Source organism: Leuresthes tenuis, unplaced genomic scaffold (assembly GCF_036924035.1).
Source record: "Leuresthes tenuis unplaced genomic scaffold, fLeuTen1.0.hap1 SCAF_14, whole genome shotgun sequence".
In the NCBI taxonomy this organism is placed as follows: Eukaryota; Metazoa; Chordata; class Actinopteri; order Atheriniformes; family Atherinopsidae; genus Leuresthes; species Leuresthes tenuis.
In genome coordinates, this window is record NW_027325368.1 from 11,333,615 (window position 1) to 11,358,710 (window position 25,096).

Consider the following 25,096-nt stretch of genomic DNA (forward strand, 5'->3'; position numbering starts at 1 on the left):
TGTGGCCTGTTTTTTTGACATCTTCAAAACCAAACCTAGCATGAAACGCTCCTGCCTTTCGAACTATGATATTTATCATTTCATTCGTGCTTGGCACTTTACTTGTGCATTTCAGAAACCATTTCACATAAAGTAAGTGATATCATTGGACTGATAATGCAAAACATAAAACATCCTGTTTATAGATTTAAAGAGCCCTTGTGCTCATTTAATTGATCCTAATTTGTTTGTTTTTTTTGGTTTACTAGAATGGGCCTACATGCTTTAGATTAACAGTTATTTTTCTTAAACTGTTAATTGCTGTTTACTGCGGCACCTCTTGGCCCCTTCTGTATGAAATGCTCCAAAATGGCAGAGATCAAGACAGCTGCTCAGTCTTTGTGTGAGACATGCCAGATGAGCACCAAGGCATAGGCATTGCCTTGCCCTTTTTGCCCTAAGCAGTTGATCAGAATTACAGAATTGATCAGCTGTACACCAGTAAAAACTCATGTAGGAGTTTCAACAAATAGGCATTGTGAGATCATTTGAATTAATAATGATAGGGACAGTTATCTTTTTACTGACCCTCAATTTTGAACAATGCATATCGATTTAAAACGAGCACTGCAGTGAGCACAAAACTCATCAGTGTAGACTTATGCAATGTGCGTGGATGCAAAACAGAGGTATGCACGCAGCAGTCCAATGTACTAGCACATGGTGTGCTGTGTTAAAACACTCCCTGGAAGTGTTTAACAAGGCAAAATAGGCCTACAAGCTATGTGGCATTGCAGCTGTCTGGGTCTGTCGAGCGTATTTATATGCAGTTTGTGACAGAGCATCTCTGATGGCAGCATGATAACTATACGACTATATGATAACTACTATGATAAACGTAAATAGCACACTACAAGATTATCTCCAAGATGATGGGGGTAGATTGTTATGGTTGAGTCTCTGGCACTGCCTTGCCCTCCTGACTGAGCTGCTTCCACAGATGTCAGCTAAATCTTCTGATTTTCTTTTTTATTTCAGTATAACTGTTTCACTGTGTGTCTCATTTCTATAGGGATGGGATTTACTTTATAGCCTATTCAATGTACAAATTGACAAAAAGTTAATGTACTGGATCGATCCCTCACTCACTGACTCCAAGTTCAGATTCAAAGAGAAGTAATCTGACATAATTTCCCACAAAAAGCTAATTTCTAATTAGAATACTGTTAAATAGTGATATGGCTCAATTTATATGTCAGGTTAGATTTTATAGTTTGCTTGTTTGTTTGTTTTTATTTGCCATTTGGTTGACCACCCAGAGAGGCAGAGAAAAGGGCTGAGAGAGAAGAATAAAAGCAAAGACAGTGAAACTAGATGAGATCTAAAGCAGTCTTTTGGTGTAGAATTTACTACTTTATATGTCCAGTCTGGAAACTATAAATACTTAATTTGCACAAATGGGGCTATTTCTGGGATTTTGAAATTCCTTTATGAGCCAACCCAGATGAATGATGAGATAAACTAATAATACACAGCCTGAGGATATTTAAGGTCCCTAATTAGTTCCAGTGTGAAGAGTATGATTCTCAAAACCATGAGAGAGACTGAATGTACTCCCTGAATTGAGTGTGTATTTATGATGTTCGGTCTTTGTTGCTCTGTCATCTGAGTTATTTTGCCATCTGTTTAATTGGTTGCCCGTCCACCTTTTTTAATCCAGTTTAGATTAAAACTAATGTTTCCGACTAATATGGGAAAAATATGCCAAACAGATTATGCATGCAGCTGCTATGAATTAAATCGGCAGCTCATTTAAAAACTGCGGTCATTAATGTCACTACAAAGTGGACCTCTGAGTAGTATTTGTATTCATTAGCCTCCTTGACTTTCTACGTAGCAGTTTTGAAGAAAGCATACTGTTAATAAAATCTGTAAGCACACAAATCGTGGAAACACAGCATCAAAATGGATAGAAAGAAAGGAGTGTGTTGATTAGGGTTTCACCCTCTACCCTACTTAGGCACACCTCTTTTTGGGCGAGGCGTTCAAAAGGTGACAAATGATGTGTGAAACTTCAGGATATTATCATAGCAGGGTTTTACCCCTTGAGTCTGAGCTTGTTGCTGGAGCTGCTGAGAAGAGAAAAGCACAGCTTTCCTTTTAATAACATCTCTAAATTCAACTGAATTGCGTAGATTATAACTTGTATTTGAATGCAATTTATAGCTTTTTTACCACTTCAACAAGATCAGTTTGACAAATTAAAGAGGGACGATACAACAACTGAAGGTCTGTGTGGAGGTGGAGGTTGTGAAACACTACGAACATTAAAGGGAGAGTAGCGACAAAATCAGAGCCAGAGCCGTGTTACCGTTATAAACTGCAGTGGTGTTACATCTGTATTAATTCACTCCACATGCCCAGCCACTGGGGAGCACGAGCCAGTGTATTTGTAGTGCCGGTCCCAAGCCCAGATAAATGGTGAGGGTTGCGTCAGGAAGGGCATCCAGCTTAAAACATGTGCCAAATCAATGACTTGTTGTGGGGACCGCTGATGAAGGGAGAGGCCTAAAGAAGAAGAAGAAGAAGAAGATTAATTTACTCCACACCTATGAGCACATTTATGAATTAAGAATGAACATTCACTCCCCATCCAAAACAGAGAGAATTTACACAAAGACAGAGAAACTGTAAACTGTAGATGCAATGTGTGATTTTGCTCATCAGGTCATGGTTTTCGTGTCGTGTGTTGAGAGTGATCAGCTAGCCACGGTATTTACCACCATGTTCAATGCCTGCTTGACCCAGTGTGTGGTCTCTACTTGCTTTAAAAAATCTGTCCCTATACTCTATAATCAAGAACACCCGCCAATCCAGCCTTAATGACTATCGTCCGGTGGCCCTGACGTCAATGGTGATGAAATGCTTTGAAAGACTTATGAAGCACCACATCTCCTCCGTCCTTCCTTCCCACCTCTAACCGCTGCAGTTCACATACTGGAACAATAGATCCACCGGGTATGCTGTCGCCGAGGTCCTGCACACCACATTGAGTCATCTTGATGAGGGATGTGGTATTTATGTGAGATTGCTGTTATTAGACTACAATTCAGCATTTAATACCATAATCCCCCTACACCCCTTTTAGAAAAACTCAGAGACTTGGGTTTCAGTGTATCGTGGTGCAGCTGGGTGTACAGTTTCCTGACTGCATGACCACAGACAGTGAGAGTGGGTGATGTATGTTCCCAAACCCTCATACTCAACACAGGGCCCCCAGGAATATATACTGAGTCCCCTTCTGTAGTCCCTCTACACCTCAGACTGTGTGGCCAGACATACCACTAACGCCATTGTGAAGTTCGCCAACAACACACTGGTAGTGGGACTCGTGGAATGACGAGAGGCCCTAACGAAGGGAGGTGGACAACCTGGTGAAATGATACTTGAAGATTAACACAACCAAGGAGATGATGATTGACTTCTGGAGACAGAGGGGTGACCACACTCCCACCCCACTCCAGATCAACGGAACCCCAGTGGAGAGAGTCAGTGGTGTCCACATCACTGAGGGACTCACCTGGGACACACTCAGTGACTTCCTCAGTGCCAGAGGAACCGCCTCCACCATCAGAGGCGGTTAAAAAAGGTTCAGGGTCTCTATTACCATCCAGAAAAGATTCTACGTGAGAGTCATTGAGAGTATCTTAACTGGAATCATCATAGCGTGGTTTAGGAACTGCACTGTACAGCAGCAGAAAGCCCTGCAGAGGGTGGTAGGCACAGCTGAATGCACCATTAGATCTCCTCTACCAGCCCTGCAGGATTTATGTGCTGAAAGATGCTGAGCCCGGGCCTTCAGGATCACAAGAGACTGCAGCCATCCTGCACACCAAGTATGTGCAGACTGACTACTGTTCAGGCTGTTGAGCTCAGGGAGATGCCCCTGCAGTCTAAAAACAAAAACTGAACACTTCAGGAGAAGGTTTTATCCACAAGCGATTAGACCTCTCAACAACAGCACATAATGGACAACAACACACACAAAGAAACGTTGCTTTCCACTCTCTCTCTCCAACTCCTGCAACTATATTGCACATCTGTATTTCTTTTCACATTTTGTATTATGATTTTTGATTTTTTTTATCTATTTTTCTTTTTTTTTTCTCACTATTAAATCATATTTCTATTTTGAATACTGTTTGTGTAGCACAGCCGGGGAGTATTGCCGGAAAAAAGCTTTTAACTGTAGGTTGTACGAGAACTGCAAGTGACAAATAAAACTCTTGACTTCAATCTGTCAGCGGGTACCAATATACAATATACACTGCTACCATCCACAGAAAATTGTACTACAACACCATCTAAAACATGTAAGAGTAAATCCATACTTAATCAATAACCAGACGAGCGTCTTTGAAATATATTGAATGAAACTATTTCACAGTCACTATCAGTGCCTATATTGTACATAGTTAGCGGCAAAACTAAACTGGCAGACAGATGCATTGACATCACAAATAAACCAATCAGCAAGAGAGCCAGAAAACTAAAATAGATTTGTTCATAACTTACTGCTATGCAAGCAAACAGAAGCTGATTGAACCAGAGAGAACATATCAAAGAAGAAAATATGTGTTGGCATTAAAACACTTGAATTTTGTGATGTGAAACAGGGTTCTTCAGGAAATTAGCCCTTTTATGCGAGTTCAAAGGCATTGTCTGACAGCTGGAATTAAAATCCCTCACACTAACATGGATCTGAAGCTTAAAGAGCACGCTGATTGTCGCCAGGAGTGCAGTACAAACACAATCATGTTTTTACAAATGCATTTTGAAGCAGCTTTTCTGTACAGCGAACAGGTGAGCAACTTGAAACTGAAGAGAATGCATATCAGGAAATATTCTGAGGTTATGTCTGAGAAATATCTTTTCTATTATATTCAAGAAGATCAGTGATAGTCAGAGTGTTATATGGCTCTTGTTTCATGATGAAACATCTGTGACCACAGAGTCTGACAGGAGTGTGTTTGAAGGATTAGCTGTCTACTTTGCAAATCAGCCCAATCTTTAATGAACAACAGTGATGCTTAGTACTCAGTAAAGAAAAATCTTGTTTTCTCCAGTTATACCCTATTTTCTGGTAATGTTCACATTAACATCAGTCCTCTACACTTCTGGCCAAACCTGGATACACAACTATGTCAAACCTATAGACCGTATATATGCAGTGGACATCGCCAACACTATTTCTCCCGTTTTTTTGTAAACTCCTTGAAGCTTTGAGTTAAGAGGGATTTTTTAAACCTGATAGCACAACGATATAATTCAGTTGTAGATACATTTTCAGAGGAACATCGGCACACTAACCAAGAATGAATGTTGTTAATAAAGTCTTGGGGAAATAAGTAATATACATAGTATTTCAAGGCATTTTTGTGTCAATTATCATGTCAAAGTTTGTTCTTCATGATGCTTTAGCTAGACGTTGTTAGAAGTCATTCTTCACCATGAAACTGTATTCTTAAAAGGGATTCAAGCATAAATACCGGAGAGGTGAACGAAGTAAGAGAAGAATAGAGCTGTTCTTGTTAAAGTCTGTATATGTTTAACTTTGATCAAAGAACAGTTCATATCACTCTCCTGATAGTCACATGTTAAGTGAAAACAATGACCTTCATTAGCCTTGAAAAGGAGGCTGAGGCTTCACGTGTCAATGCAATGTCTGAAACATTCAGTCTGGACTTGTTGCAGAGATTACCCAGCCAGCTACCAGCTAATGAATAACCTGAGAGAAATGACTTGATAACTCCAAAGAATGAGAGTCGGTGCTTCATACTGTTTTCTGTTGGCATGTACGTTGCTTTTCCTCTTGTGCTGCAAGAGGAACCCAAAGCCTCTGGATGAGAGACATGTGAAATTTTACTCTCAGGCTTAATTTCTTTAGAAACTAAAAGATCTCCACATAAATTAGTCCTCTCAGGTACACTGTGGAATAATCCCCCATCTGCACTAATGGGAACAGACCTGCAATTTTGTGACACTCACATGCCATTGTGCCAACGACAACTTCCTGACACGAGATGCCGTGCAGAGAAATATGTTTTCTTTCTCATTCACTTTGCTCTTTATGCATGACAAGATTATCCACAGATAAACTTTCCTGACATGAGAGCAAAATCTAATCAGAGCATATCTGAAATTAAATTTTATGCAAGTTTGTAACTGCAGCCTGTTTCAGATGGATTATCCACATACAATCCATAACAAGATATTAACAAAGAGAGAGATGGAGAAGGCCCCATGGAGAATAAAGACAGAGAAAAGCACCAATTGGAATAAAGATTAATTAGAAAGAAAAGAAAAAATTAAGCAATGAGAGAATCAGTTTGGTGTCTCACATTCGAAAATATCTACATATGTGATTAAAACAAATGACTTCATCACCTCAGTGTTGGCAGTGAGCATTACATTTCCCCACTGAAAACTGAATGATGTCCTTATCTGCCTTCATACCCTCGGGTCTAAAACAGATTCTTAGACGTTGCTGCTGCTCAGTCAACCAATGTGTGTGTTTGTGTCTACTGCCAAGGCTGAGGTGGTGATGTCATTTGTTTTAATCACATCTGCATGAACGGGCCATTTTAGAACACGAACAGAAAGAGATACTCTGTCACCACAGTCTCCGCTCCTGCCGTTCTTGTCTTCCTGTCTGTCTGTGTATATTTCTGTCTGTCTCAGTGTGTTTCTATGACTCATGCAGTCTTTGTACAGCATGATAAGGAAGACGTCAGTCTTGTATGAGCACTGTTTGTTCTCGCTTATGTAGATGATTTTCAAAGACAGTTGTTTATCAGTGTGTGTTAGTAGATTTTTTGGTTTTGTTTCTGTATTCTTACATATCACATTGGATATACTGCATATACAAATATTTATCCTTTCCGTTGGCTAGGCTAAAAATGTTTCCAGGTGAAATAGAAAGCAAGCCCTGTGTCCTTTTGACGGGCCAGGGCATGATGAAAAAGATCATCTTACCAGATTTTAAGATTAAGTAAACACAACCATAGATGTTATAAGACATATAGCACCTTGTCATGATTAATTTAACAAAAACTAAGCTAAATTGCAAAAACTAAGTAGACTCCACAATTCAAGAGCTTGCAGAAACACCTTTAGCAGAAATAACTTCGACTTGATGTCATCAGTCACTCTCATTCCTGATTCTTTTCTTTTTTAGTTGTATTATTGTATATTTGCTGCTGTGCTTGCTCATTGTCCTTTTGCACGACCCAGTCGGAACCAAACTTTGTCTCTCTTAAAGATGGCCTCACACTTGATTCTAAAAGAAAAGCTGCAAAACAAGCCCAAATCAGCCCTCCACCACTGTGCCTGACACTTGGTGTGAGGGGTTTGTGCTGATATGCTGTGTTTGGTTTTCAACAAACTTAGTGCTGCGTATTATGGCCAAAAATGTCCGGTTTGGTCTTGTTTGTCCAAAGAGTATAATACTTGAAGTCTTGTGGTTTCTTCAGATTCACCTTTGCAAACCTAAGCCAGGACGCCTTCTCCTGACAACCCTTCCAAACAAGCCATAGCTGTTCAGTCTTTTTCTAATCTTACTGTCATGAACTTTAACATTCAACATTGTAACCGAGGCCTGTAGGGTCTGAAATGTAGTTCTTGAGTGTTTTACAATTTCCGAGCTTTGCACAGTCTTACTTTGGAGAGAACTTTTTGGGGACTTTTTTGGGTCCACTCCTGGGAAGATTGTCAACTTTTTTGAATGGTTTCCACTTGTGAATGATTGTTCTCACTGAAGAATGATTAACTCTAAATTGTTTGGAAATGGCCTTATAACACTCAAGCAATCTGCCAGAAAATGATGCTCACACCTGCTTACGATCAGTGAATATAGTGGATCTGATTAGCAGCAAACAGTTGGCGCTTGCCACTTTAAATCTTATAGAAGCAGAAAGAGTTTATTCAGTTTTTCACACATCTGTTCTGCAATTTCCCTTAGGTTTTGGAGAACAGATGACTTGGTGTTATGTGTCATGCGTAGTAGTTCATCTGAGATTGCATTTACTGAATTTTGAGATATCGTAAGGACCAAGAGATTTTTTTTAATGAAGTCTCAATACACAAAACCATAAAACTGACAGATTATTTTTCCACAGTTGTATTTTCCCCACATAGAACTCATCTCAATTATCCTGTTTTTGGTCATCCTCTGTCTACATTACATTGCATCTTGAAATGGAAACTTTAAAAACATTTTAATGGATGGTTTGTCTGTGTAATACAGACCGACATCTTTGGTATTTTGAGAAATTATAGCCATTTAAATCTAACTTAAAATAAACTTCCTTTCGTTGTTACATTGTTTGTCTGAATTTCAATTAGAAATGATTTCCCGTTTTGTATCTGCAACTCCTTGCAGTATTTTAACACATTAAAGAGCACCCCCTAGTGATATGTATGGAAATCTAATACTTATCCATGCCAACAACAGCAGTTACGATACTTTGTCTTGCAGTTCTGCATACTGCCAGGAATTGGAAAATAGGACAAGATGAACTTCTCAAATTACTTCATAACACTCATCGCCCTCTCAGAGCTCTGTATATCCAAGTACATATATATATATAAATGCTGTATATATATGTATATATTCAGATCATTATTTATGTATAAGGTAAAACTATAAATAGATTACACCTGTGGTTGTTGTTTGTCTTGGAAATGCAGTCCCCTCCCCACCTCCATTCATGTTTGTTTTTGCACCATGCCATTTTTTCTTACTTAAAGTGGGCTGTAGGGTGAGTCAGAGGACAGCGAGTACTAATTCAGTCACCCACGTAATAAACAAAAGCTACATGCACGCACACGTACCGCTTTACAAAAAATGTAGGCATTTTGTTTCTGTCTTTTATACCTCTCTTCTTATATCACTTTCAAACAATACACGAACAACCAGACTCTTTTTCAGAGGAAACACAACACCAGCATGTGTCAGTAAATCTAAAATACATAATGAGTTAGTGTAAATAAGTCAAAAGTAAAACTATTTTCATGCATTTAGTATAAGATTTATTTAAGTCAATTCACTGAGTCAACTATGGAGTTGCCTCCTATGCTTGGATTACGGTAAAGTTTTGGTTTCTCTGTTGCAATTTCTTGTTTGTTGTTTTGAGTATGTCTTCACCGTGTTCAACACACTTTATAAAACTTCTGTACAAGGTTGCCTTGCTTTGCCTCTAAAAATGTTTTCAATAAATGATATGTATATATATATATGTGTGTGTGTATTTATTTATGTTTTATTTATTTATTTGCATATTTACTTATTTATTTATACGTAGTACATACAATGTATTTCATTTCTTTCATTATCAATACGCATTTTTATATAAAAAGACTATTAATAGAGTGAAAATATAATTTACCTAGAGCATTAAACTGTTGAATGAAATGTAAGTATGAGAAAGCAGGTATATAATAACATAATGTATAACATATACATGCAGTTTAAATTAGAAGTTTAAAGTTGAAGTATGCATGTGATTAATGAAAAGCAGCAGAAAATAAATAGAAGTATTTAATTTTGTTTTTTATTACCCCCTTTCCCACTAAATACCTCTCAAAAGTTTAAACTCAGCCAACAAATCTGTATTTTGGGTACAAACTGTCGGGGAAATGATAGAAAATGAGTTCAGAGCGTTTCATCTAGTTCTGTATTTACTCCAAGTCAGTGAAACGTTATTCCATCGTGGCTCTTGCATTTCATCTTTAAATCAACGACCCGGAAGCCACTTTTCTTCTTCTTCTTCTTCCTCCTTGTTCTGCGTATTTTCATGGGAGGACTTTGCTATGGCTCAGAAAGTTCAGAAGTTCGTCGCCAAAGTACCCACTTTAGTTGGTGGTAAGTATTGCAACCATTTTTCTTTCTTTTTTTATTTTATACAACTGTATAGTAGGTTAGTGAAAACAACTGTTTGTATCTGTTACAGCTGCAAAGGTTCGCTGTGACCTCTGACTTTACCTCAGGTGTTAGAACAGCAGCTAAACCTGCAGCGGGTTTTTTGCACGAACTTGGACACTTTCTATTGCTCTCTTAAGTGGTCGTTTGACTTTGTTGCTCCTTCTTTAGATAATGTAGTCTGAGTGTCATTGCAGCCGCTGTCACATACTCCAAACCCCGACTCGCGACCTTTTGGCACTATGCTCGGGTGGAGCTGGTCCCTCCGTCTCCCGCTGAGATCCCCAAAGCCATGGAGGCTGCATCAGGTCTGATCAAGAGCTTTCAGTCGGGACGCATGGGACAAACCACGGTTAAAGTGAGTTTGAGGTCTTTGTGGCTCTTGTAGTTGTGAGTTAACGCTGCACTGAGCTTTTTCCACCAAAGTGAGGCAGACTTCTTTGACTAGCTTTACTCTGCATGAAGTAGCCCTGCTTTCATTTATGAACTTTCATTCTTGGAGCTGAGGGAGTTCAATGCTCAACAATTTTTTTATTAGTTTTCTTTTTTGGTTGTGTGTGTTTGCTAATAAAGGATTATTACTCAGCTTTAATAATAACTAATAATATACTAGCTTTTAATAATCTAGTGAATGAGAAAGTCAGAACTGACCTTAAAACATGAAAAATGTGCAAAGAAAAGCTAAATGCAACACACTGACTGTTAGATTGTCTCATCACCTAAATGCTGGCAGGTAAGAAAGGTTGGTCTTATTTTTTTAGAAATACAGTTTTAACTGATGGCTTAACTCAAATGTCTATCTGTACAATTATGTGATAAACAGACACGAGCGGTGCAACTTCTTAAGAAAGAATGATCAACAGTTTTATAAATAATTCAGCTCCTCTGCACAAATGCTGTGAAGTATGCACACACCTGACATACTGCTGGAAAGCTGAGGTTTGATTGATGCGAAGCATTTTACAATACAGGTACAATCAGTGCTATATGCAAAACAAAAATTTCAAAAAGGAATGCAACTCAACTAAAAAGCCCCCTGATCACAATTTTCCTCACTAAAACTGCCATTTTTCATTGACAGAGGTGCCAATTATCCACTTAGGTCGAACTTGTAGCCCCCAAAAACATTTTTTTCGATATTCTCAAACAAGCTGTCGTTGCATCATCATGTAGCCAGCAGCAGCTCCTTGATAATGTGATTTCAGATTAAAGCTAGCGTTTTCAGCTTTCGTTGGAGCTCCCATGTCTTGTCCGCTGGCTTTTAATAGATGACAAGAAGAATTTTAGGAGAGTGAGTAGGGATTCTTTTGGAAAACCTGCATTAAACATTCTGACTGGGTAAGGCATCAGGCTGTGGACTGATTGCGTTTTCTAATGAAGAAACGTGTATATGTATTATTAGGCTTGTGTAAATTCAAAGTATTACAACTTATTCTCTACTTCTGGATCACTGTCATTAAAGTAGTTTACTGTTTTTTTTTATTGTTTTTTTTGTAGGATGCCTTGAGGAATGGACTCGTGACCACCGAGGTGCTGATGTGGTTCTTCATTGGAGAGTGCATTGGCAAAGGAGGCATAATTGGATATGATGTCTGAATAATGAACTTGTACTGTGTTTTTACACATCACATTCCGGACAATTCCTACTTAATTTGTAAATAAAAAGCAATTTGTAATCAGAAAAGAAGCTAATTTTATTCCTCTTGGGTATCAACTGTCAGACTAAACTGGGTCACATTTTATTCACAAAGAGACTTTCAAAAGTGCAGCAGATCAACCAAAAATTAATAGAGGCACCGAAAAGTAGTGAAGTGTTTTAGAGTTGAACAGGGTTTGGATTATGTCATGCACAGCTGATTGATGGTGAAGATGTTGTAACAACTTGATACACCACAGATGCAAACAATTTACATTTTCAATTAGATGCATGTTTTCCAGATTTTACTGCTATGTAATGATGGACATCTCCTCTCGCTCTCGACTCTCCGACATAACATTTACAACGTTTCCCAAGTATCTGCAGAAAGCATGCCTCAAGTCTTCTGGCTCCCCCTCCAAATTGGAGTGAATAAGTGGCAGTCTGCTCAGATTTGACGCTGCATGAAAAAAAGAGGGAACATGTTAGACTAGAAAAGTAATAATGTGTCAAGTAGCAGGCCCACAGCAAGGTTACCTAAAGGCAGCCGTCCGTCTTCTACTTCACTGCCAGGCTTGTGGTGAGCTATGAGCAGACACTGTTTGTCCTGCAAGCTTTGAGAGGAGATGAACATGGAGTGCCACGTCTCGATTTCTTTGAGGTGACTTGGAACATCAGGATTAAAAATGATCACCACACCACTGCAGTCCTTCATGAGTGCAGGCCAGCATGATTCAAATCTGCAGGAAGAAAATATACTGTATTTACATCTGGGCATTGTACAATATAAGACAGGCAGAACATGGGAAAGAAGACTTTTTCAGTAAAACTGAAAGACTAATAATGCCTTTTATAAACGAGGTTATGATGATAAACTTACTTAAAATCTCCCGAACAGTCCCAAAGTTCTACCTCACATGTCTTGCCACCACTGCCTTCAGGTTGTGATTCAAATTCCAGTATCCTTAAGGCAGTAGAAGGTCATTTAGTTGAAAAGAATATAATTTATAAATAATCGCTTGGAAAGCTTTACAGTTGTCACAAAGGGTCTGTACCTGACTCCTTGAGTAGGTCTGTACTCGCCACCCACGTTTTCGGTTGTGTCGGAAAGAAAATTTGCAAGAACAGTTTTTCCACTCTGAAAGACAGGCAGACAGGTGGTTTTATTCAAATATCTTTTTTCTTTTGCATTTGCCAGGGTACACTGGTGGTTTTTTTTTTACTCCAAAGTTTCCTTTGTTATTCTTGCCTGACAGATGTAGTTAAGATAGGCTGATGTATGTATTTAAATTACTTCTGACATAGTAAATAATTACCTGCACAGTACACTGTAGTTCCTCAAGGCTGCTGGGTAATATATATGTATTTATCATAATTTGTTTGCCAATAGTCATTTTTCAGTCTGTGAGGCATGTACTGTATTAACCTGTCATAGCAGGAAACTAACAAAATAATAATAATAATAAATTTACTTATTATTTAAGATTATTTATTAAAGAAATAATACAGAATTCTTACGCAGCATTTCTCTCACATGGCTAAGGTTTTTTTTCTTCTTCTTCATCGTAAAGTAACATAACAGCACATAATGATTAAACTGCCACTTGTGAAATAAATTGCATTTTAGAATTAGATGTATACCTGGATCACAGATGGAGGTCAGTTGAGCACCCATAAAGAAACCAAAGACTAACTTGATTTGATATTCAAAAACACCACATTTCCACGCTGGCTAAAACAAATGATTCAACTACAAGTCCTTTAACCTGCATCTGGTTACTCTATGTACACACACCCTAGTTAATCTAAAACTTCTTTAGATACACTGAGATGTCGGCACACCTATGATACTTGTTTTGTTTTGTTGGCTCCATAACACCGTTTTACAACAATTTTATCATTATTATTCTCATAACCTTTCTTTTACCAGAAATAAGTCTGACTGGGATCAACAATCACTTTTCACGTCCTGGCTATCAGCACAGGTGTCACCCTACACATATATACATTTGACAAAAACATAAGGATTACACAAAAAATTTAAGTGAAAAGAGAACGCCCTAATGAATCATAAAACCACAAGATGAATATCAAAGGTCAGAAATTGCTAAGATAAAAAATTATCCATCAAAACATGCGTATCTTTAAGTATCTGCCCATAAATCATATAAAATTGAGAACAATTAAGCGAACAGCATTAAACAAGAGTGTTTATTTACCACAAATGTGAATTTTCAGTTGAACATTGAAGTATACTATCTGCGGCAGCACCAGTAGTTAACATGGTTAACGTTACTTTAACAGTTGATAATGAAGTTCGTATTGGCAAATAAGAGTTTAACATTTAAACATTTTCTTACCTCATTAGGACCAACAAAGAGTACCTTTGCTTTGAACATCTTTACTCACTGGAAACCGAGCATTAGCTGTCCAGCTAACTTAAACTGAAGAAGCTTCTGCAATGCAAAGCTTTAGCACTTATGTAAACGAATGAGTCTATATATAAACAGTGTGCTGGAATTCCAATTAGAGGCAACTGAAATGACAAAATGAGCTTCCTTCGTTGATATTTTCTGAAAACAGACGTACCGTGGCAGTAAACTTCCGCATCGTTTCTATGGTTGCAGACAGTGCCTCTGCTTTGTCCTGTTCATTGGCTGTTTGAAACTCCAGTCAAATCTAGTCCCGCCTACTCTGACCTGAAGGAACTAATCAACAGCCAGTAGTGTTGTGACGTTGCTTAAAAGCTACCCAATCAGCTTTGAAGTTTAAAGAGTGTCTTTCCACTTTGGTGTGGGCTTATTCACAATAGACACAAAGCGAAAACGTGAGTAATATTCATATTTTCAGTGACATAATTTTGTTGGGGACAGAGTTTCAACTCCAATTAATCACAAAGGATTTAAGAGTGACTTTGTCTGTTCGCTGAAATCACAAAAACTCCTTCTGTGTTCAGTGTAACGTAAAGCTTATCCGAATGACCTCGTCTGTTGCTATGGAGTAAGCTTGTTGACTTGATTGCCTTCTGGCTTTCTGACTCGAGTAATGATATTATATTATAACTAGGCTGTGTAGTGTATCAAAACTTATTTTATCCCCTTTAGTGTGGACTCCGAGCCCTTTCTTCTGTGTTTATACTAACTGTTATTGTCTGTTGTGTTGGTAGTACGACGCATGTCTCCAGAGGGTGAGCTCCAGAGTCTCCCTCTTGGTTTCAGTTCCAGGGAGGATCTTGCCATGAGTCGTGGTGATTTAGACAGCAGCCATGAGCCGGGGAGATGGAGCAGGACACAAGGCAGTCTGCAGACAAGAGCAGAGTCTGAGATCAGTTGGTGAGGTCCTGTCAGACATAAACATTTGATCATGTAGACTAATCTCTATGGCTAAAAATCACCACGAACTACAATCATATTGACCTAAAACTGTTTGTTTTTTTCTTTCTTTTTTATCTTTCATGTAGCCATGGAGACGGCAGGAAAAGTCCTTTCTTGAAACTACTGATTGATGCCGAAGCAGCTGCCAACTCTGCTGCAATACAACTTGTGTCTTTTAAAGATGCAATGGAAGACGAATTTGCTGTATGCCTCCTGCAATTTTGCGTCCTTCAGCTTGGACTTAAACAACCCAAAAACCCCAACACGTTTTTCTCTATTAAATGTATGCTCCCTGTCTGTTTAGGATTCAGGACAGTCTGCCAAAGACAAGCGCCAAATTTCAAGACAGAGAGGACTTTTGCTGGAAAAGTTGGAGGATTTTAGACAAATGAATAAGTCTGTACGACAGAAGATGAAACAACTCCAAGATACAGAGGTTGGTCGTTAAAAAAACAAAAAGTCTCAGGGACATGGACTTTTCATGGTAGTAGTGCATGAACTTTAGACATGCAAATGAAACTCTTTGCCTTAAGCGCCTCCTGGAAATGTGTGAAATTCTGTTTTTATTGTTGTCTAATCCTTTTTTTAACAGCTAACCCTTTTTCCCCCAATAGACTAAACGGATTGATGCAGAACAACGGATTGACATCTTGCTAGATAAGATCACACAGGCTGAAATTGAAAATGAGGTGACTGCTTTATCACATTTATGCAATGCCTAATGCTAAATAAATTCTAAATAAGTTATGAGAGCATGATTTAAGATTTGACTGTGAAAACAGTCAATCTTAAGGTTTAATCTTTAATACGTTGTAGTTGTTTGGATGATGCACAAAAAGATATAGCTCAAAGGTTTGTCAAATTTGAGGAATATAAGAAAATCTTTTTTTTTGTTGATGTCCTGAATGGATAGAAATGTAAGTTTCGTGCCTTGTGCTGATTGTTCGTTCCTTTCCACAAGCATCTAAAAAGAAATTTGAGGGAGACTGAAAAAAGGATCGATGACCTGATGGATCTGCGGAGAGAAGAGCAGGTGACCTCTGATTTTTCGTTTTTACATACAGATGTTGTTGCATATTAATGAAAGCGTTTACTTTGAACGCATCCTCATTATTGGCTTCCGCAGGAGAACATAAAAAGCGCAGTTCACATGACCAAGTCTGTGGAGGAAACTCGTGCTCGCCTGCAAAGTAATCTGCGCAACAAGGAAGCTGACAACAATCGTCTGACTGTGCAGTTAAGGGTACGGCTTCTCTTTATTAGCCCAAAGCTCCATAAAGAATCAGCTTTATGAATGTTTAAAACTATCCTGAACGTGTGTTGGCTCGTGGTGTTTTCTAGACTCTTGAGAGAACTCTTACACAACAGAAGCTGGAGATTGACGGTCTGAAAGCATCCATCGCCTCTGTGACTGAGAAGGCAGCACGGGACAAAGAATCTCTTAAGAAAGGGACTCGAGCACACAAACTGAGAGCTCAGAGGTTTGAAGCTGCCATAGACAAGTGCTATGCACAGTTGAAGGAAAAGGTATGAAGTCAAAATGTCTCAGATTACTGGATTTCAACTTCTTTTTACACCATGACGGATCAGGATCTTACGTTTACACACAGGATGCTCAGTTGGCCAAAGCCCATTTAGAGAATAACTCCTGGAGACAAAAGAAGGAGCAGATGACTGATGAGAAAGAAAAACTTATCGCTCATGTAGACTTGCTGAAAAGGTTGGTTGTTTCCATGTGACACACACTGCTCATTGTAGTACAGAGTACACATCAGTATGCATGTGAGACAAGTTTGACTGACGAGTTGTTGATCTCCATCTAAGTGAAGTTGCAGACTTGACACGGAGGTTGCAGAAAAAGAAAGATGAGCTAACTGTAGCTAATGAAGCCACGGTGCAAAGGATTGACAAGCTCAAGGCGGACAATGGAGACCTTCGTGTCAGTAATGCAACTCTCAAGGTAGGCGGTGCAGAACAGCTGGCATGTAAGAGCCACAGAGGGTGTAAAAACACCTCCGCTGTTTTAGATTGAAATGTAAAGTCTTTTGTGCTAATTGCTAATGGCTCGCTGGTGACCCTTTCTCCAGTTTTAATGTAATTTTCACTGGAGAAATAAACCATGATACTTAAGAATAAGCAAAGCGTGCTCTCGCTGATTTTCATTCTGTCACGCGTGTGGTTGCAGGCTTCATTGGGTCGGCTGGAGCAGCAGCTTGCTGATTGTGAGTCTGCCCTCGTAGAGGAGAAGATTGTCTGTCAAGAAAGGAAACGTCAAGTTGAACAATGCCAGTACCAGGTTTGCTTTCTCTTAATTTAAACCAGCTGGCAAGAAAACAGACTCTGAAGCGGAGAAAAAGCTACAATATGTGAACATTTTTCTCAAGGAGAGTTATCTGGAAAAAGACTCCCAGATAACAACTGTTAAGAGGCTTTTTGAATAGATATGAAAACATTGTGGGGAAGAAGGCATTGGACACATTGCTTGCAAACTAGACTCTTGATATTTTATTTCTACTCCTTTTATCTTTCCTACTTCATCATTAACCATTAATTCTCGTGCACTTCTAACACTCACCCTATCTGAAACAGTTAGAGAGCAGTGTTTTTCAAAGAGGATTATGTTTATAGTGAATTATTATTTATAATTATTAATTCTAGTGAATGCTATATCATCAAGTGTTTTACTTGCTGAGGCCTGAAATTGGCTGTGGTTTTATGAGAGAACGTGTAGCAGAGCACTGCAGGTTTTATCATAATCTGCTTTTTTTTTTTTTTTGTCTTTTTCTAGGTTACAGAACTTGAGGCTGAGATTGATGATGTAAAAATGAGATATTCAAACCTTTTAAGAGAGACCGAAAAGATACGAGATGGGAAAGAGACAGAAGTCGACAAGGTACCTCCCCTGTTCCTCAATTTCTTAATGCTTTGAGCTAAATGAGGACTAGCAGCTGGTTTAAAAACTCATTCTAACATACTGCGAGCACTTTTTCATGCATTTCAAGTTCTGCATCTCTCTTTCTTGTGATGAATGGCCAGTCAGTTTGCTGTCAGGTTTCTTAGTCAGCTGCACAACCGCCTGAACCTGCATGCGTTTTGTCAAACCTCACCGACCTAAATTCTGGGCATCAAAACTTGTGCTCGAAAAATGCCACATTTTGCACGTTTGACGCATTCTGCACATCTGCGAGCATCTCTTTTGAGACGTGTTGTGAATATTTCAGTTAATACTGTGTCTATTCCCAAAACCTCACTCCCGCTGCTACCCTTCCTCTGGAGCCCAGGTGAGGCAGGAGCTGCAGGGGCGTGTGGAGGAGCTAAAGGCTTACCCTGAGTTACTGAGTGCAGCTGAGCAGAGGCTCCTCGAGTGCCAGGAGAACCTGCAACGTTCGGAAAGGCAGTGCTCAGAAATGTCAGAGTCCATTAAGCAACTCCAGGTTAAGGTGTGCAACACGAGTTGTCGCGGTCAGCGCATGTTAAATGCAAAAGTTATTTTCCCACATCTGACCACTAGGTGGTAGTACAGTGCCGTGTGTCTGGTGCGTTTTGCTCTCTGGTCCTGTTGTGAGTTTTGATGTTTGTGATTACCAAAAACAAAACCCTGACTTCAGTTCAGCGTCTACCAAAGTGCCCATTTGTGAGTGTCTTGTGTTGTTTGAGTCCCATTCAGTTTCTCACAGAAATGTTGGCTTCATGACTTGAAAACTGTCAACATTGTGTTTTCAAGACTGTGACAGACCGCATTTTATTATTTGGTGTTGTAATCACCTTTGCATGTGATGCATCATCCTTTCTTCAGCATGTGTTTACACCCGGAGCGTATGACTTTGAATTTGGCGTGTTTCATTTTCAGGCGGACAATCAATCTAATCTCTTGAGATCATCTGCAGAGATGAAAGCGTCTGTTCATGAGGCCAATTTAAAGCTAAAGGAAAAAATGGACTCGCTTCGAAAGTAAGAGACCAGTTATCAAAAGTTTGCTTACTGCGTGCAAATTTTGATATAAGCAGCATTTAACCATTCTTGTGTTTGCAGGAAGACAGACGAGCTGCAGCAGGAGAACACAGAGCTCATACGGAGGCTCACAATTCAGGAGGAAGCTCTCAGCTACAGCACCCGGCAGCTGGATCAGCGCTCATCAGAGTGTCAGGCTCTGAGCCGGCAGCTCGAAGCAGCTTTATCAGACGTCAGACTGCAGGTGCACTTCAAAATGATGTCTCCACTGATGTCTGAGTATCAGTGGATCAACGACAGATGTTTTATTTTATTTTTTTGTTAAAATATAATTCCAAACAGGAATTCTTGTCTCTTTTTATGGTAGTTAGTATGTTGAGCTGCGAAATGTTAGCAATTAATCAGGTACCACAAGTACAAATAACCTTTTCTTGCATCGTCAAACAAGACTGGAAGACCCAAAGCTTCCTTCAAGCAAGCTATGATGTGCGTCACTCTCTCTGTCTAATATTGGGCATTTTTCACCATTTGTGCAGGTCTGCAAGGTAAAAGACCAGGCTGCTTCCCGAGAAGAGGCCCTTCAGAACAAACTCCTGGAGTTGGAAGCCGAGAAGAGCAGAAGGGATAACGAGCTGAGGCTTCTTCGCCAGAGCAAGCAAACTGTGAGTGTCATGCTTCCGTAAATATTGAAAGCATATAAATGTCATGAAGCCTTTTTTTCATGTAAATCAGGAGGTTTTTAGCGTTCATTAAATACCAAATGAAATGTATTGTCTGCCTGTCTCTTAATCTACAGACAGAGAAACAGTTTGAAATGCGTCTGAAGGACCTGCAGCTCAGCCTGGACCAATCAGAGAGCCACAAACGAAGCATTCAGAACTACATCGATTTCCTTAAAAACTCTTACAAGACTATGTTTGATGATGGGCCACAAACGTCAACTTTTGGATCTTCATATTTTTTGAAATGATGAAGGTTTGCATTAAGGATCTTTATTTATATTCTGTGATCTGTAACTTTTCTAAAACTCATTTGAAATGAGAAGGGAGACAAGAATTTAGACAGTTTTCTCTGGGAACTAAAAGCCATCTTCCCTTTTTTTTTCTTTTTTTTGTTGGTCAGATTTTAGCTGTCTTTGGATAGGAACCCTTACATTTAGCTGAGCTGACAGTTAGAATTTTTCCAGGGATCAGAGATATTCTCTGTTTTAATTAGAGGTTTTGATAGTTGTTTTAGCTTGGGTCCAAAAAACTGCTGCATGATGTTTTTAAAACATCTTGGACCATAAACTCACGGTGCTATTTCTTTCCTTGGGGCTATGAGCTCGTTGCGTAAATGTTCATTTTAGCCTAAACTTTGAGTAGACCTGGTCGTATTTTTAGATAATCATTTCCCCTTTTCAGGAGTAAGTTAAGGATTGCAAAGGCCTACTTCTCATGGCAATGTGCGAAATAGTTTATTAGTTGAAAGTCTAATAATTAATGTCCCAGAGACTGAATTATTTATCAGAAGATAAAAGAAGCTTTCAGATGATGATAATTAATGTTTCACTCAGGGGAAGTTTTCCCTCCTTCCACGAGTATCTAATGCTTTATGGACTTAGGTCATTTTTCTGCAATTTGCTCCAGATGTAAGTTTTTTTTCTTGTTTTTTTTTTTTTATGAAACATTTTGAATTGATGAAAGCAACTTTTAAACAATGAACAGTTTTGTTTAACGTCTGATCTTTGCAACACTTAAATGTGTATCCTAAAAACGGACAAAGGAGGTTTCTTATAACCTCTGCAAAAGTGCGAGTCGTTTCTCATCAGGTCGGAAAAAAGGTTACAAAAACTTTTTAAGAGTTTCAACTTCACCGATCCAGTCAGAGAGACTGAAAATTTCTCTCCCCAGCAAAGGTCGCTCAACAAAGATTGCTCGGTGTCATGTGTAATCAGTCTGAGAGGTTGCAAAGAAACTCAGCGTAACTGGGCAACGAAAGACTCCTCACATTGGCTCATGGTTATGAGTCTACCATCATGAGAACAATGTGTCTTTAGCAGGGCTGCAGAGAAAAAGCTTTCCGGTCTGCAGCTTGCTAAGTGAGAACATAATAACAAACAGAAAGCTTTTGAATGACCTGAACTGAGCGGTTAATGTGACACAACCATCTAACATCAGAGCCTGAAATGTTCCTTAGGGAGAAACGAGTTCAAATCTTTTCCAGCCTGATGTGCAATATTCAGCAACAGTTACCTGAATTGTTTTAGTCACATTTATGGCTGCACTCAGGGCCGACACTTGATTCTGTAAGCAAAGGTTTGCAAACATACCTTTCATGCATATTGTTATTGCTAAAATGTTGAAATTGCTAAAGGTTCACAAACTTTTCAGGACCATGTTTACATGCCGTAGAACAGACCAAAACCTTGATGGTGCAACGTTGTAAAATTGATCTTTGAAGTTTGCTTTTATTTGAATCATTGTGAATCTGCTAATTTCACTGACTCAAGCATGTCTGTTTTTGTAGCCGTGGTGTGAGAGATGGAGTGCTGTGTGTGTGCTCTTTTTTTTTTTTGTTATTAGCCTCGGCTGGACTGAGATCAATTAGCCTGAAAGTTAAATGATTAGCTGTCTGTTGTGAAGTCTATGCCTTTAGGTTTAAAAAATTTTAATTATAGAGGTACATGAAACATTGGGCTGTTTCCCAAGCACTTCAAACTCTGTTTTTGTGCTTTTATGATGGAACAGTTTGTGTTTCTGAGGCTCGGGGGCAAACATAATGACCGGCATATATGCTGGTTTACCCAGTTTTACAAAAAAAACGTAATCTTGTTGTCCTGTCACTCTTGCTTGTGGTTTCCTACAGGTTCTATGGTAATAAACTGCTGCGAGTTCAGACCTCTGTAAGGCTTTGATATGTTCTTGCAGCAGACATATTCCCTTAAGTAAGCAGGGCTCCTCAAGTTCTCAGAGACAGAGCTCTATTGTGCTCCCTGTCAGAAGATGGAACCATTTCATCTCTGCGTGCGTCAGTACCCTGTTTTTCCTTTGCTCCCAGGGTCTTGCCTGTTTACGTAATTCTGTTGATCACTTTGGGAATTTGCGCAAGTCTGCTGTTGGCAGCAAAAAATGCTTACATCTGACTTTTGGCAATTTGGTTCATATCACGATTCGGTACTGAGATGGGCACACCCTGAGGTTGTAGCTCACAAAAGTTTCTTTTTTTTTTTTTTTTTAAAGAGGTTGAGTTCTGCAGAGAAAATTATTAAAAACAGAGGCTTCACTCTTTCGTGTATTTAAAAAAAAAAAGTCACTTGAGTTAATGTTACTCGTTTTGATTTTTTTCACTTTTGGAAGACAGCAGGAGGAGATGTTAATTCCGCATGATATGGAAAGTTTAGATTAACTTTACAAGCCTATAACTTCTTCATAAAACAAGAACTCTAAAGCTTGTGCCCACCATCTGCCTTGCGGCAGGAAAACCACTCAGGGGTTTACGTTACAGTCATTCCCATAAGTATTCACTGACATGTAGGTCCTCTCAAAAGTGGGTCAGCCAGATGCTGAAGATAAAGTATAACTTATATTTCTGCTCGAGCACTGTTGCAACAGACCGCCTGAGGATTTCCAGCCTTCTTGATTATTGCAACAACTAAATTTAGTTTTTTCTCCTTTAATTGACGAAGACTTGAGACTCGAGTCAAGTAAGGTATTGACATGTGGCAGTAGTTTTCCTTGTGTTTATTTGAGGAAATTTGATCATAAAAAATTGACAAATGCAGTATGTCGGCTTGTTTACATACAAAACATGAAGTGACAAGCTGTCACATTTCAACGATTTGCAGAAGAGCAGCAGTAGCAAGATCAGAATGACAATATTTTATGAGAAGTATTAAATAGAACAATACATTAGGCAAAGCAAGTAACACCAATCCTTATAAATTAAGCTGCTGTCATTTTCTTACATAATTTTCATGCCGTTGTGTTACAAGTTTTGTCAAGACGAGTAAATATGTAAAATGAAAATAGAGTTTCACTACAAAAATAAGAAGCTTCACAAAGAAGCAAACCACAAGGCTCCAATGTTATGAAGCAAACTCTTGAATTAAAGTCCACCAAACTGATGTTTGCACCTTACGTCTGCGTCCCTCTCAGGTCACGCTTTATTTTACAGTTTCATGTTGTGGATGTCATTAAAAAGTCTGTAGAGACGAGGCGTTTCATTGCTGCTGGAGCAGTTGAAATCACACTTGCAAGACTCCGTCATCATCACCTTCCTCCTGAAGGTCTCTCCACTTTTGCATTGGAAATGGACAGATACTGTTTGGGTTCTGTGAGGCCGGCAGCATCGCCCATCTGAGCAGGACCCACAGTGCCTGGACTGGAACTTCCTCAGGCTGCGACAGCCGGCGTAGGACAGTTTAACTGGATGGATGACCTTTCCTGTGTGGTTACATTTTTCAGCTTTCTGTAAAAGAGAAAATGTCAAAACTTGTGTGTTACAGAAATGATTAATAGAATATTTTTATGGTCTCCATGCAGAACATTAAGGGTTCCAAGTGTACCTTTGGGGTGTGTAGTTTGCAGGGTTTGATCCCACAGATCCGGGTTTCTGTCAACAGTTTGCACTTGATATTGTTATTGGTCAACCTGGTGGAGACACCGGTGCCACAAGATCTGGAGCAGGGTGACCAGGCAGTGGTCTGAGGCAAACACTGGACTCCTCTGGAAAGCATGTGGCCCTTTGAATGACTCCTGACATCTGTACAGATGAAAACAACACTTAAGCTGGTTTAAAGGGTGACACGACAACTATTTGAACGAGAAAAATCAAGACATCTGATGCACGTGTGCTAACATTTTTTCGTATCTCGTTATTTCTTAGACAATTTAAAAGTTTCATTAGCAGGACAGTGTGGAAAGCTGCTCACCGTGTAAAGATTCGAATTCTCCCCACGCAGGCACTAGCTCATTCTTTTTAGTAAGGTCATCTTCAGGTGTTTTGTCTTTCCTGTGCTTTCGATTGTGCTTCCTCTTCATGGACTTGTCTGTTTTTGCATTCTCAGGGCAGATGAGTTGGTCACAGCACTGTCCCAGTACTTTGACCCGCCTTGGCTTGACACAGCTCAGTTTGGGCAGCGAGAGCTCATTAGGACACAGAGAGATGCACCCAACAGAACCATCCATGCAAGTGCACTGGTGTTTACAATTTGGACGGAAGATTTCGCCATTCTGATAAATCCTGCTGTTGAACTCACAAGTTCTCCCATCTGATTTGGCTGTTGAAGACAAGCAGGTAAAGTTAGGTGTAGAAAAGGGGGGGAAAGTGGTGTTTAAATTAGAGAGTAGAGCGGAGATCAGTGTACCTCGACAGACACCTTTGACTGAATCAAATCCACTTCCGAAGTTGCACCCCAGTCCCTTTGCGCTGTCACACGGGTGGGTCTTGCTGCAGTCTTCAAAGAGCTGCCGTGCACAAACCTTGCAGCATCCACAGCTATCCATAAGGAGACTCACTCCAGTGGGACATACTGGGACTTCAGGGGGACACTGGCAGTCTGTGGGGCATGAGGCTGACACCTGAGAAAAGACAAAGCTTCAGTTTACCTCCAAAAGCAATTGTTACACAACAGTTGATCGAACACCTTATGAATGTGCAGCATAAACATTCCCACCAGGGTAGAGCACAGGATCACAAGGGCAAAGACTTTCCACATCTTCACAGGCTAACTTTCCTGAGCAAAAAACAACGGAGCAGAGCTGGCAGTGAGCTGATGAGTGCTGGTCTCTCTCTCTCGTGGAGTCCGTCTCCTTTTATTCGCTCCCAGCAGATGTGACGTGCACACAGGCTGAAGAGGTGTCCCAAAGCTATGAGAGGAATGCTTCTCTACACGTCCTACCATGATCCCAGCAGAAGGTCCCCCCCCCCACCCTCCTTTTCTTTCAGTCAGTCTGCCAAGAACCACCCCGTACAGCTTCCATTCTGCTGGCGCTTTCCCTGCAATTTAACAACATATTTTTTCCTGTCAAGTGGAAACAAAGCAGTGTTTACTTTGAACATAACAAATAAGAGTTTAGAGTGTTTAATGGCTTAATGGCATACACTGCTGGAAACTGAAGCAATGCATTTAATTGTTAAATGCACTGTGAATTAGTCAACTCCTGTTTTGTTAAATATTCATTTATTTTTTTAATA

The 25,096-nt window shown here is 39.5% G+C and overlaps 4 protein-coding genes across 4 annotated transcripts; 2 read left to right on the forward strand and 2 right to left on the reverse strand.

Annotated features, from left to right (window-relative positions):
* Positions 1-9,821: 9,821 nt before the first annotated feature.
* LOC140268653 (ATP synthase subunit g, mitochondrial-like) lies at positions 9,822-11,645 on the forward strand. The gene is made up of 3 exons (XM_072363597.1): positions 9,822-9,901; positions 10,156-10,316; positions 11,456-11,645. The coding sequence occupies exons 1-3, from the start codon at positions 9,850-9,852 to the stop codon at positions 11,552-11,554; spliced, it is 312 nt and encodes a 103-aa protein (XP_072219698.1). The 5' UTR covers positions 9,822-9,849; the 3' UTR covers positions 11,555-11,645.
* Positions 11,646-11,659: 14 nt separating this feature from the next.
* ift22 (intraflagellar transport 22 homolog (Chlamydomonas)) lies at positions 11,660-14,217 on the reverse strand. The gene is made up of 5 exons (XM_072363596.1): positions 13,955-14,217; positions 12,650-12,732; positions 12,475-12,558; positions 12,132-12,334; positions 11,660-12,054 (listed from the first exon to the last, which is right to left on the reverse strand). Exons 1-5 carry the CDS (start codon positions 13,991-13,993, stop codon positions 11,906-11,908), a joined length of 558 nt encoding a protein of 185 aa, XP_072219697.1. The 5' UTR covers positions 13,994-14,217; the 3' UTR covers positions 11,660-11,905.
* Positions 14,218-14,367: 150 nt separating this feature from the next.
* Positions 14,368-20,949, forward strand: LOC140269040 (outer dense fiber protein 2-like). The gene is made up of 17 exons (XM_072364065.1): positions 14,368-14,421; positions 14,761-14,926; positions 15,055-15,172; positions 15,273-15,404; positions 15,583-15,657; positions 15,930-16,001; positions 16,095-16,211; positions 16,310-16,495; positions 16,579-16,688; positions 16,793-16,928; positions 17,154-17,264; positions 17,757-17,861; positions 18,250-18,408; positions 18,819-18,919; positions 19,001-19,163; positions 19,456-19,581; positions 19,716-20,949. Exons 2-17 carry the CDS (start codon positions 14,769-14,771, stop codon positions 19,887-19,889), a joined length of 2,043 nt encoding a protein of 680 aa, XP_072220166.1. The 5' UTR covers positions 14,368-14,421; positions 14,761-14,768; the 3' UTR covers positions 19,890-20,949.
* Positions 20,950-22,617: 1,668 nt separating this feature from the next.
* On the reverse strand, positions 22,618-24,957 carry LOC140268651 (CCN family member 1-like). Its single transcript, XM_072363595.1, has 5 exons — positions 24,576-24,957; positions 24,267-24,480; positions 23,832-24,179; positions 23,466-23,662; positions 22,618-23,368 (listed from the first exon to the last, which is right to left on the reverse strand). The coding sequence occupies exons 1-5, from the start codon at positions 24,615-24,617 to the stop codon at positions 23,069-23,071; spliced, it is 1,101 nt and encodes a 366-aa protein (XP_072219696.1). The 5' UTR covers positions 24,618-24,957; the 3' UTR covers positions 22,618-23,068.
* Between the last annotated feature and the right edge of the window lie 139 nt (positions 24,958-25,096).

Bases quoted from the DNA above. Each gene is read 5' to 3' on its own strand.
- LOC140268653 (XM_072363597.1), top strand. From the start codon at position 9,850: ATGGCTCAGAAAGTTCAGAAGTTCGTCGCCAAAGTACCCACTTTAGTT. The intron at 9,902-10,155 runs GTAAGTATTGCA...GTGTCATTGCAG, and splicing joins AGTACCCACTTTAGTTGGTG to CCGCTGTCACATACTCCAAA. The intron at 10,317-11,455 runs GTGAGTTTGAGG...TTTTTTTTGTAG, and splicing joins TGGGACAAACCACGGTTAAA to GATGCCTTGAGGAATGGACT.
- ift22 (XM_072363596.1), bottom strand. From the start codon at position 13,993: ATGTTCAAAGCAAAGGTACTCTTTGTTGGTCCTAATGAG. The intron at 12,335-12,474 runs GTAAGTTTATCA...TTCTTCCTGCAG, and splicing joins GACTGTTCGGGAGATTTTAA to ATTTGAATCATGCTGGCCTG. The intron at 12,055-12,131 runs GTAACCTTGCTG...TTTTTCATGCAG, and splicing joins AGACGGACGGCTGCCTTTAG to CGTCAAATCTGAGCAGACTG.
- LOC140269040 (XM_072364065.1), top strand. From the start codon at position 14,769: ATGTCTCCAGAGGGTGAGCTCCAGAGTCTCCCTCTTGGTTTCAGTTCC. The intron at 14,927-15,054 runs GTGAGGTCCTGT...TCTTTCATGTAG, and splicing joins GCAGAGTCTGAGATCAGTTG to CCATGGAGACGGCAGGAAAA. The intron at 15,405-15,582 runs GTTGGTCGTTAA...TTCCCCCAATAG, and splicing joins AACAACTCCAAGATACAGAG to ACTAAACGGATTGATGCAGA.
- LOC140268651 (XM_072363595.1), bottom strand. From the start codon at position 24,617: ATGTGGAAAGTCTTTGCCCTTGTGATCCTGTGCTCTACCCTG. The intron at 24,481-24,575 runs GTGGGAATGTTT...GTCTTTTCTCAG, and splicing joins TGATCCTGTGCTCTACCCTG to GTGTCAGCCTCATGCCCCAC. The intron at 23,369-23,465 runs GTACACTTGGAA...TCTCTTTTACAG, and splicing joins GCAAACTACACACCCCAAAG to AAAGCTGAAAAATGTAACCA.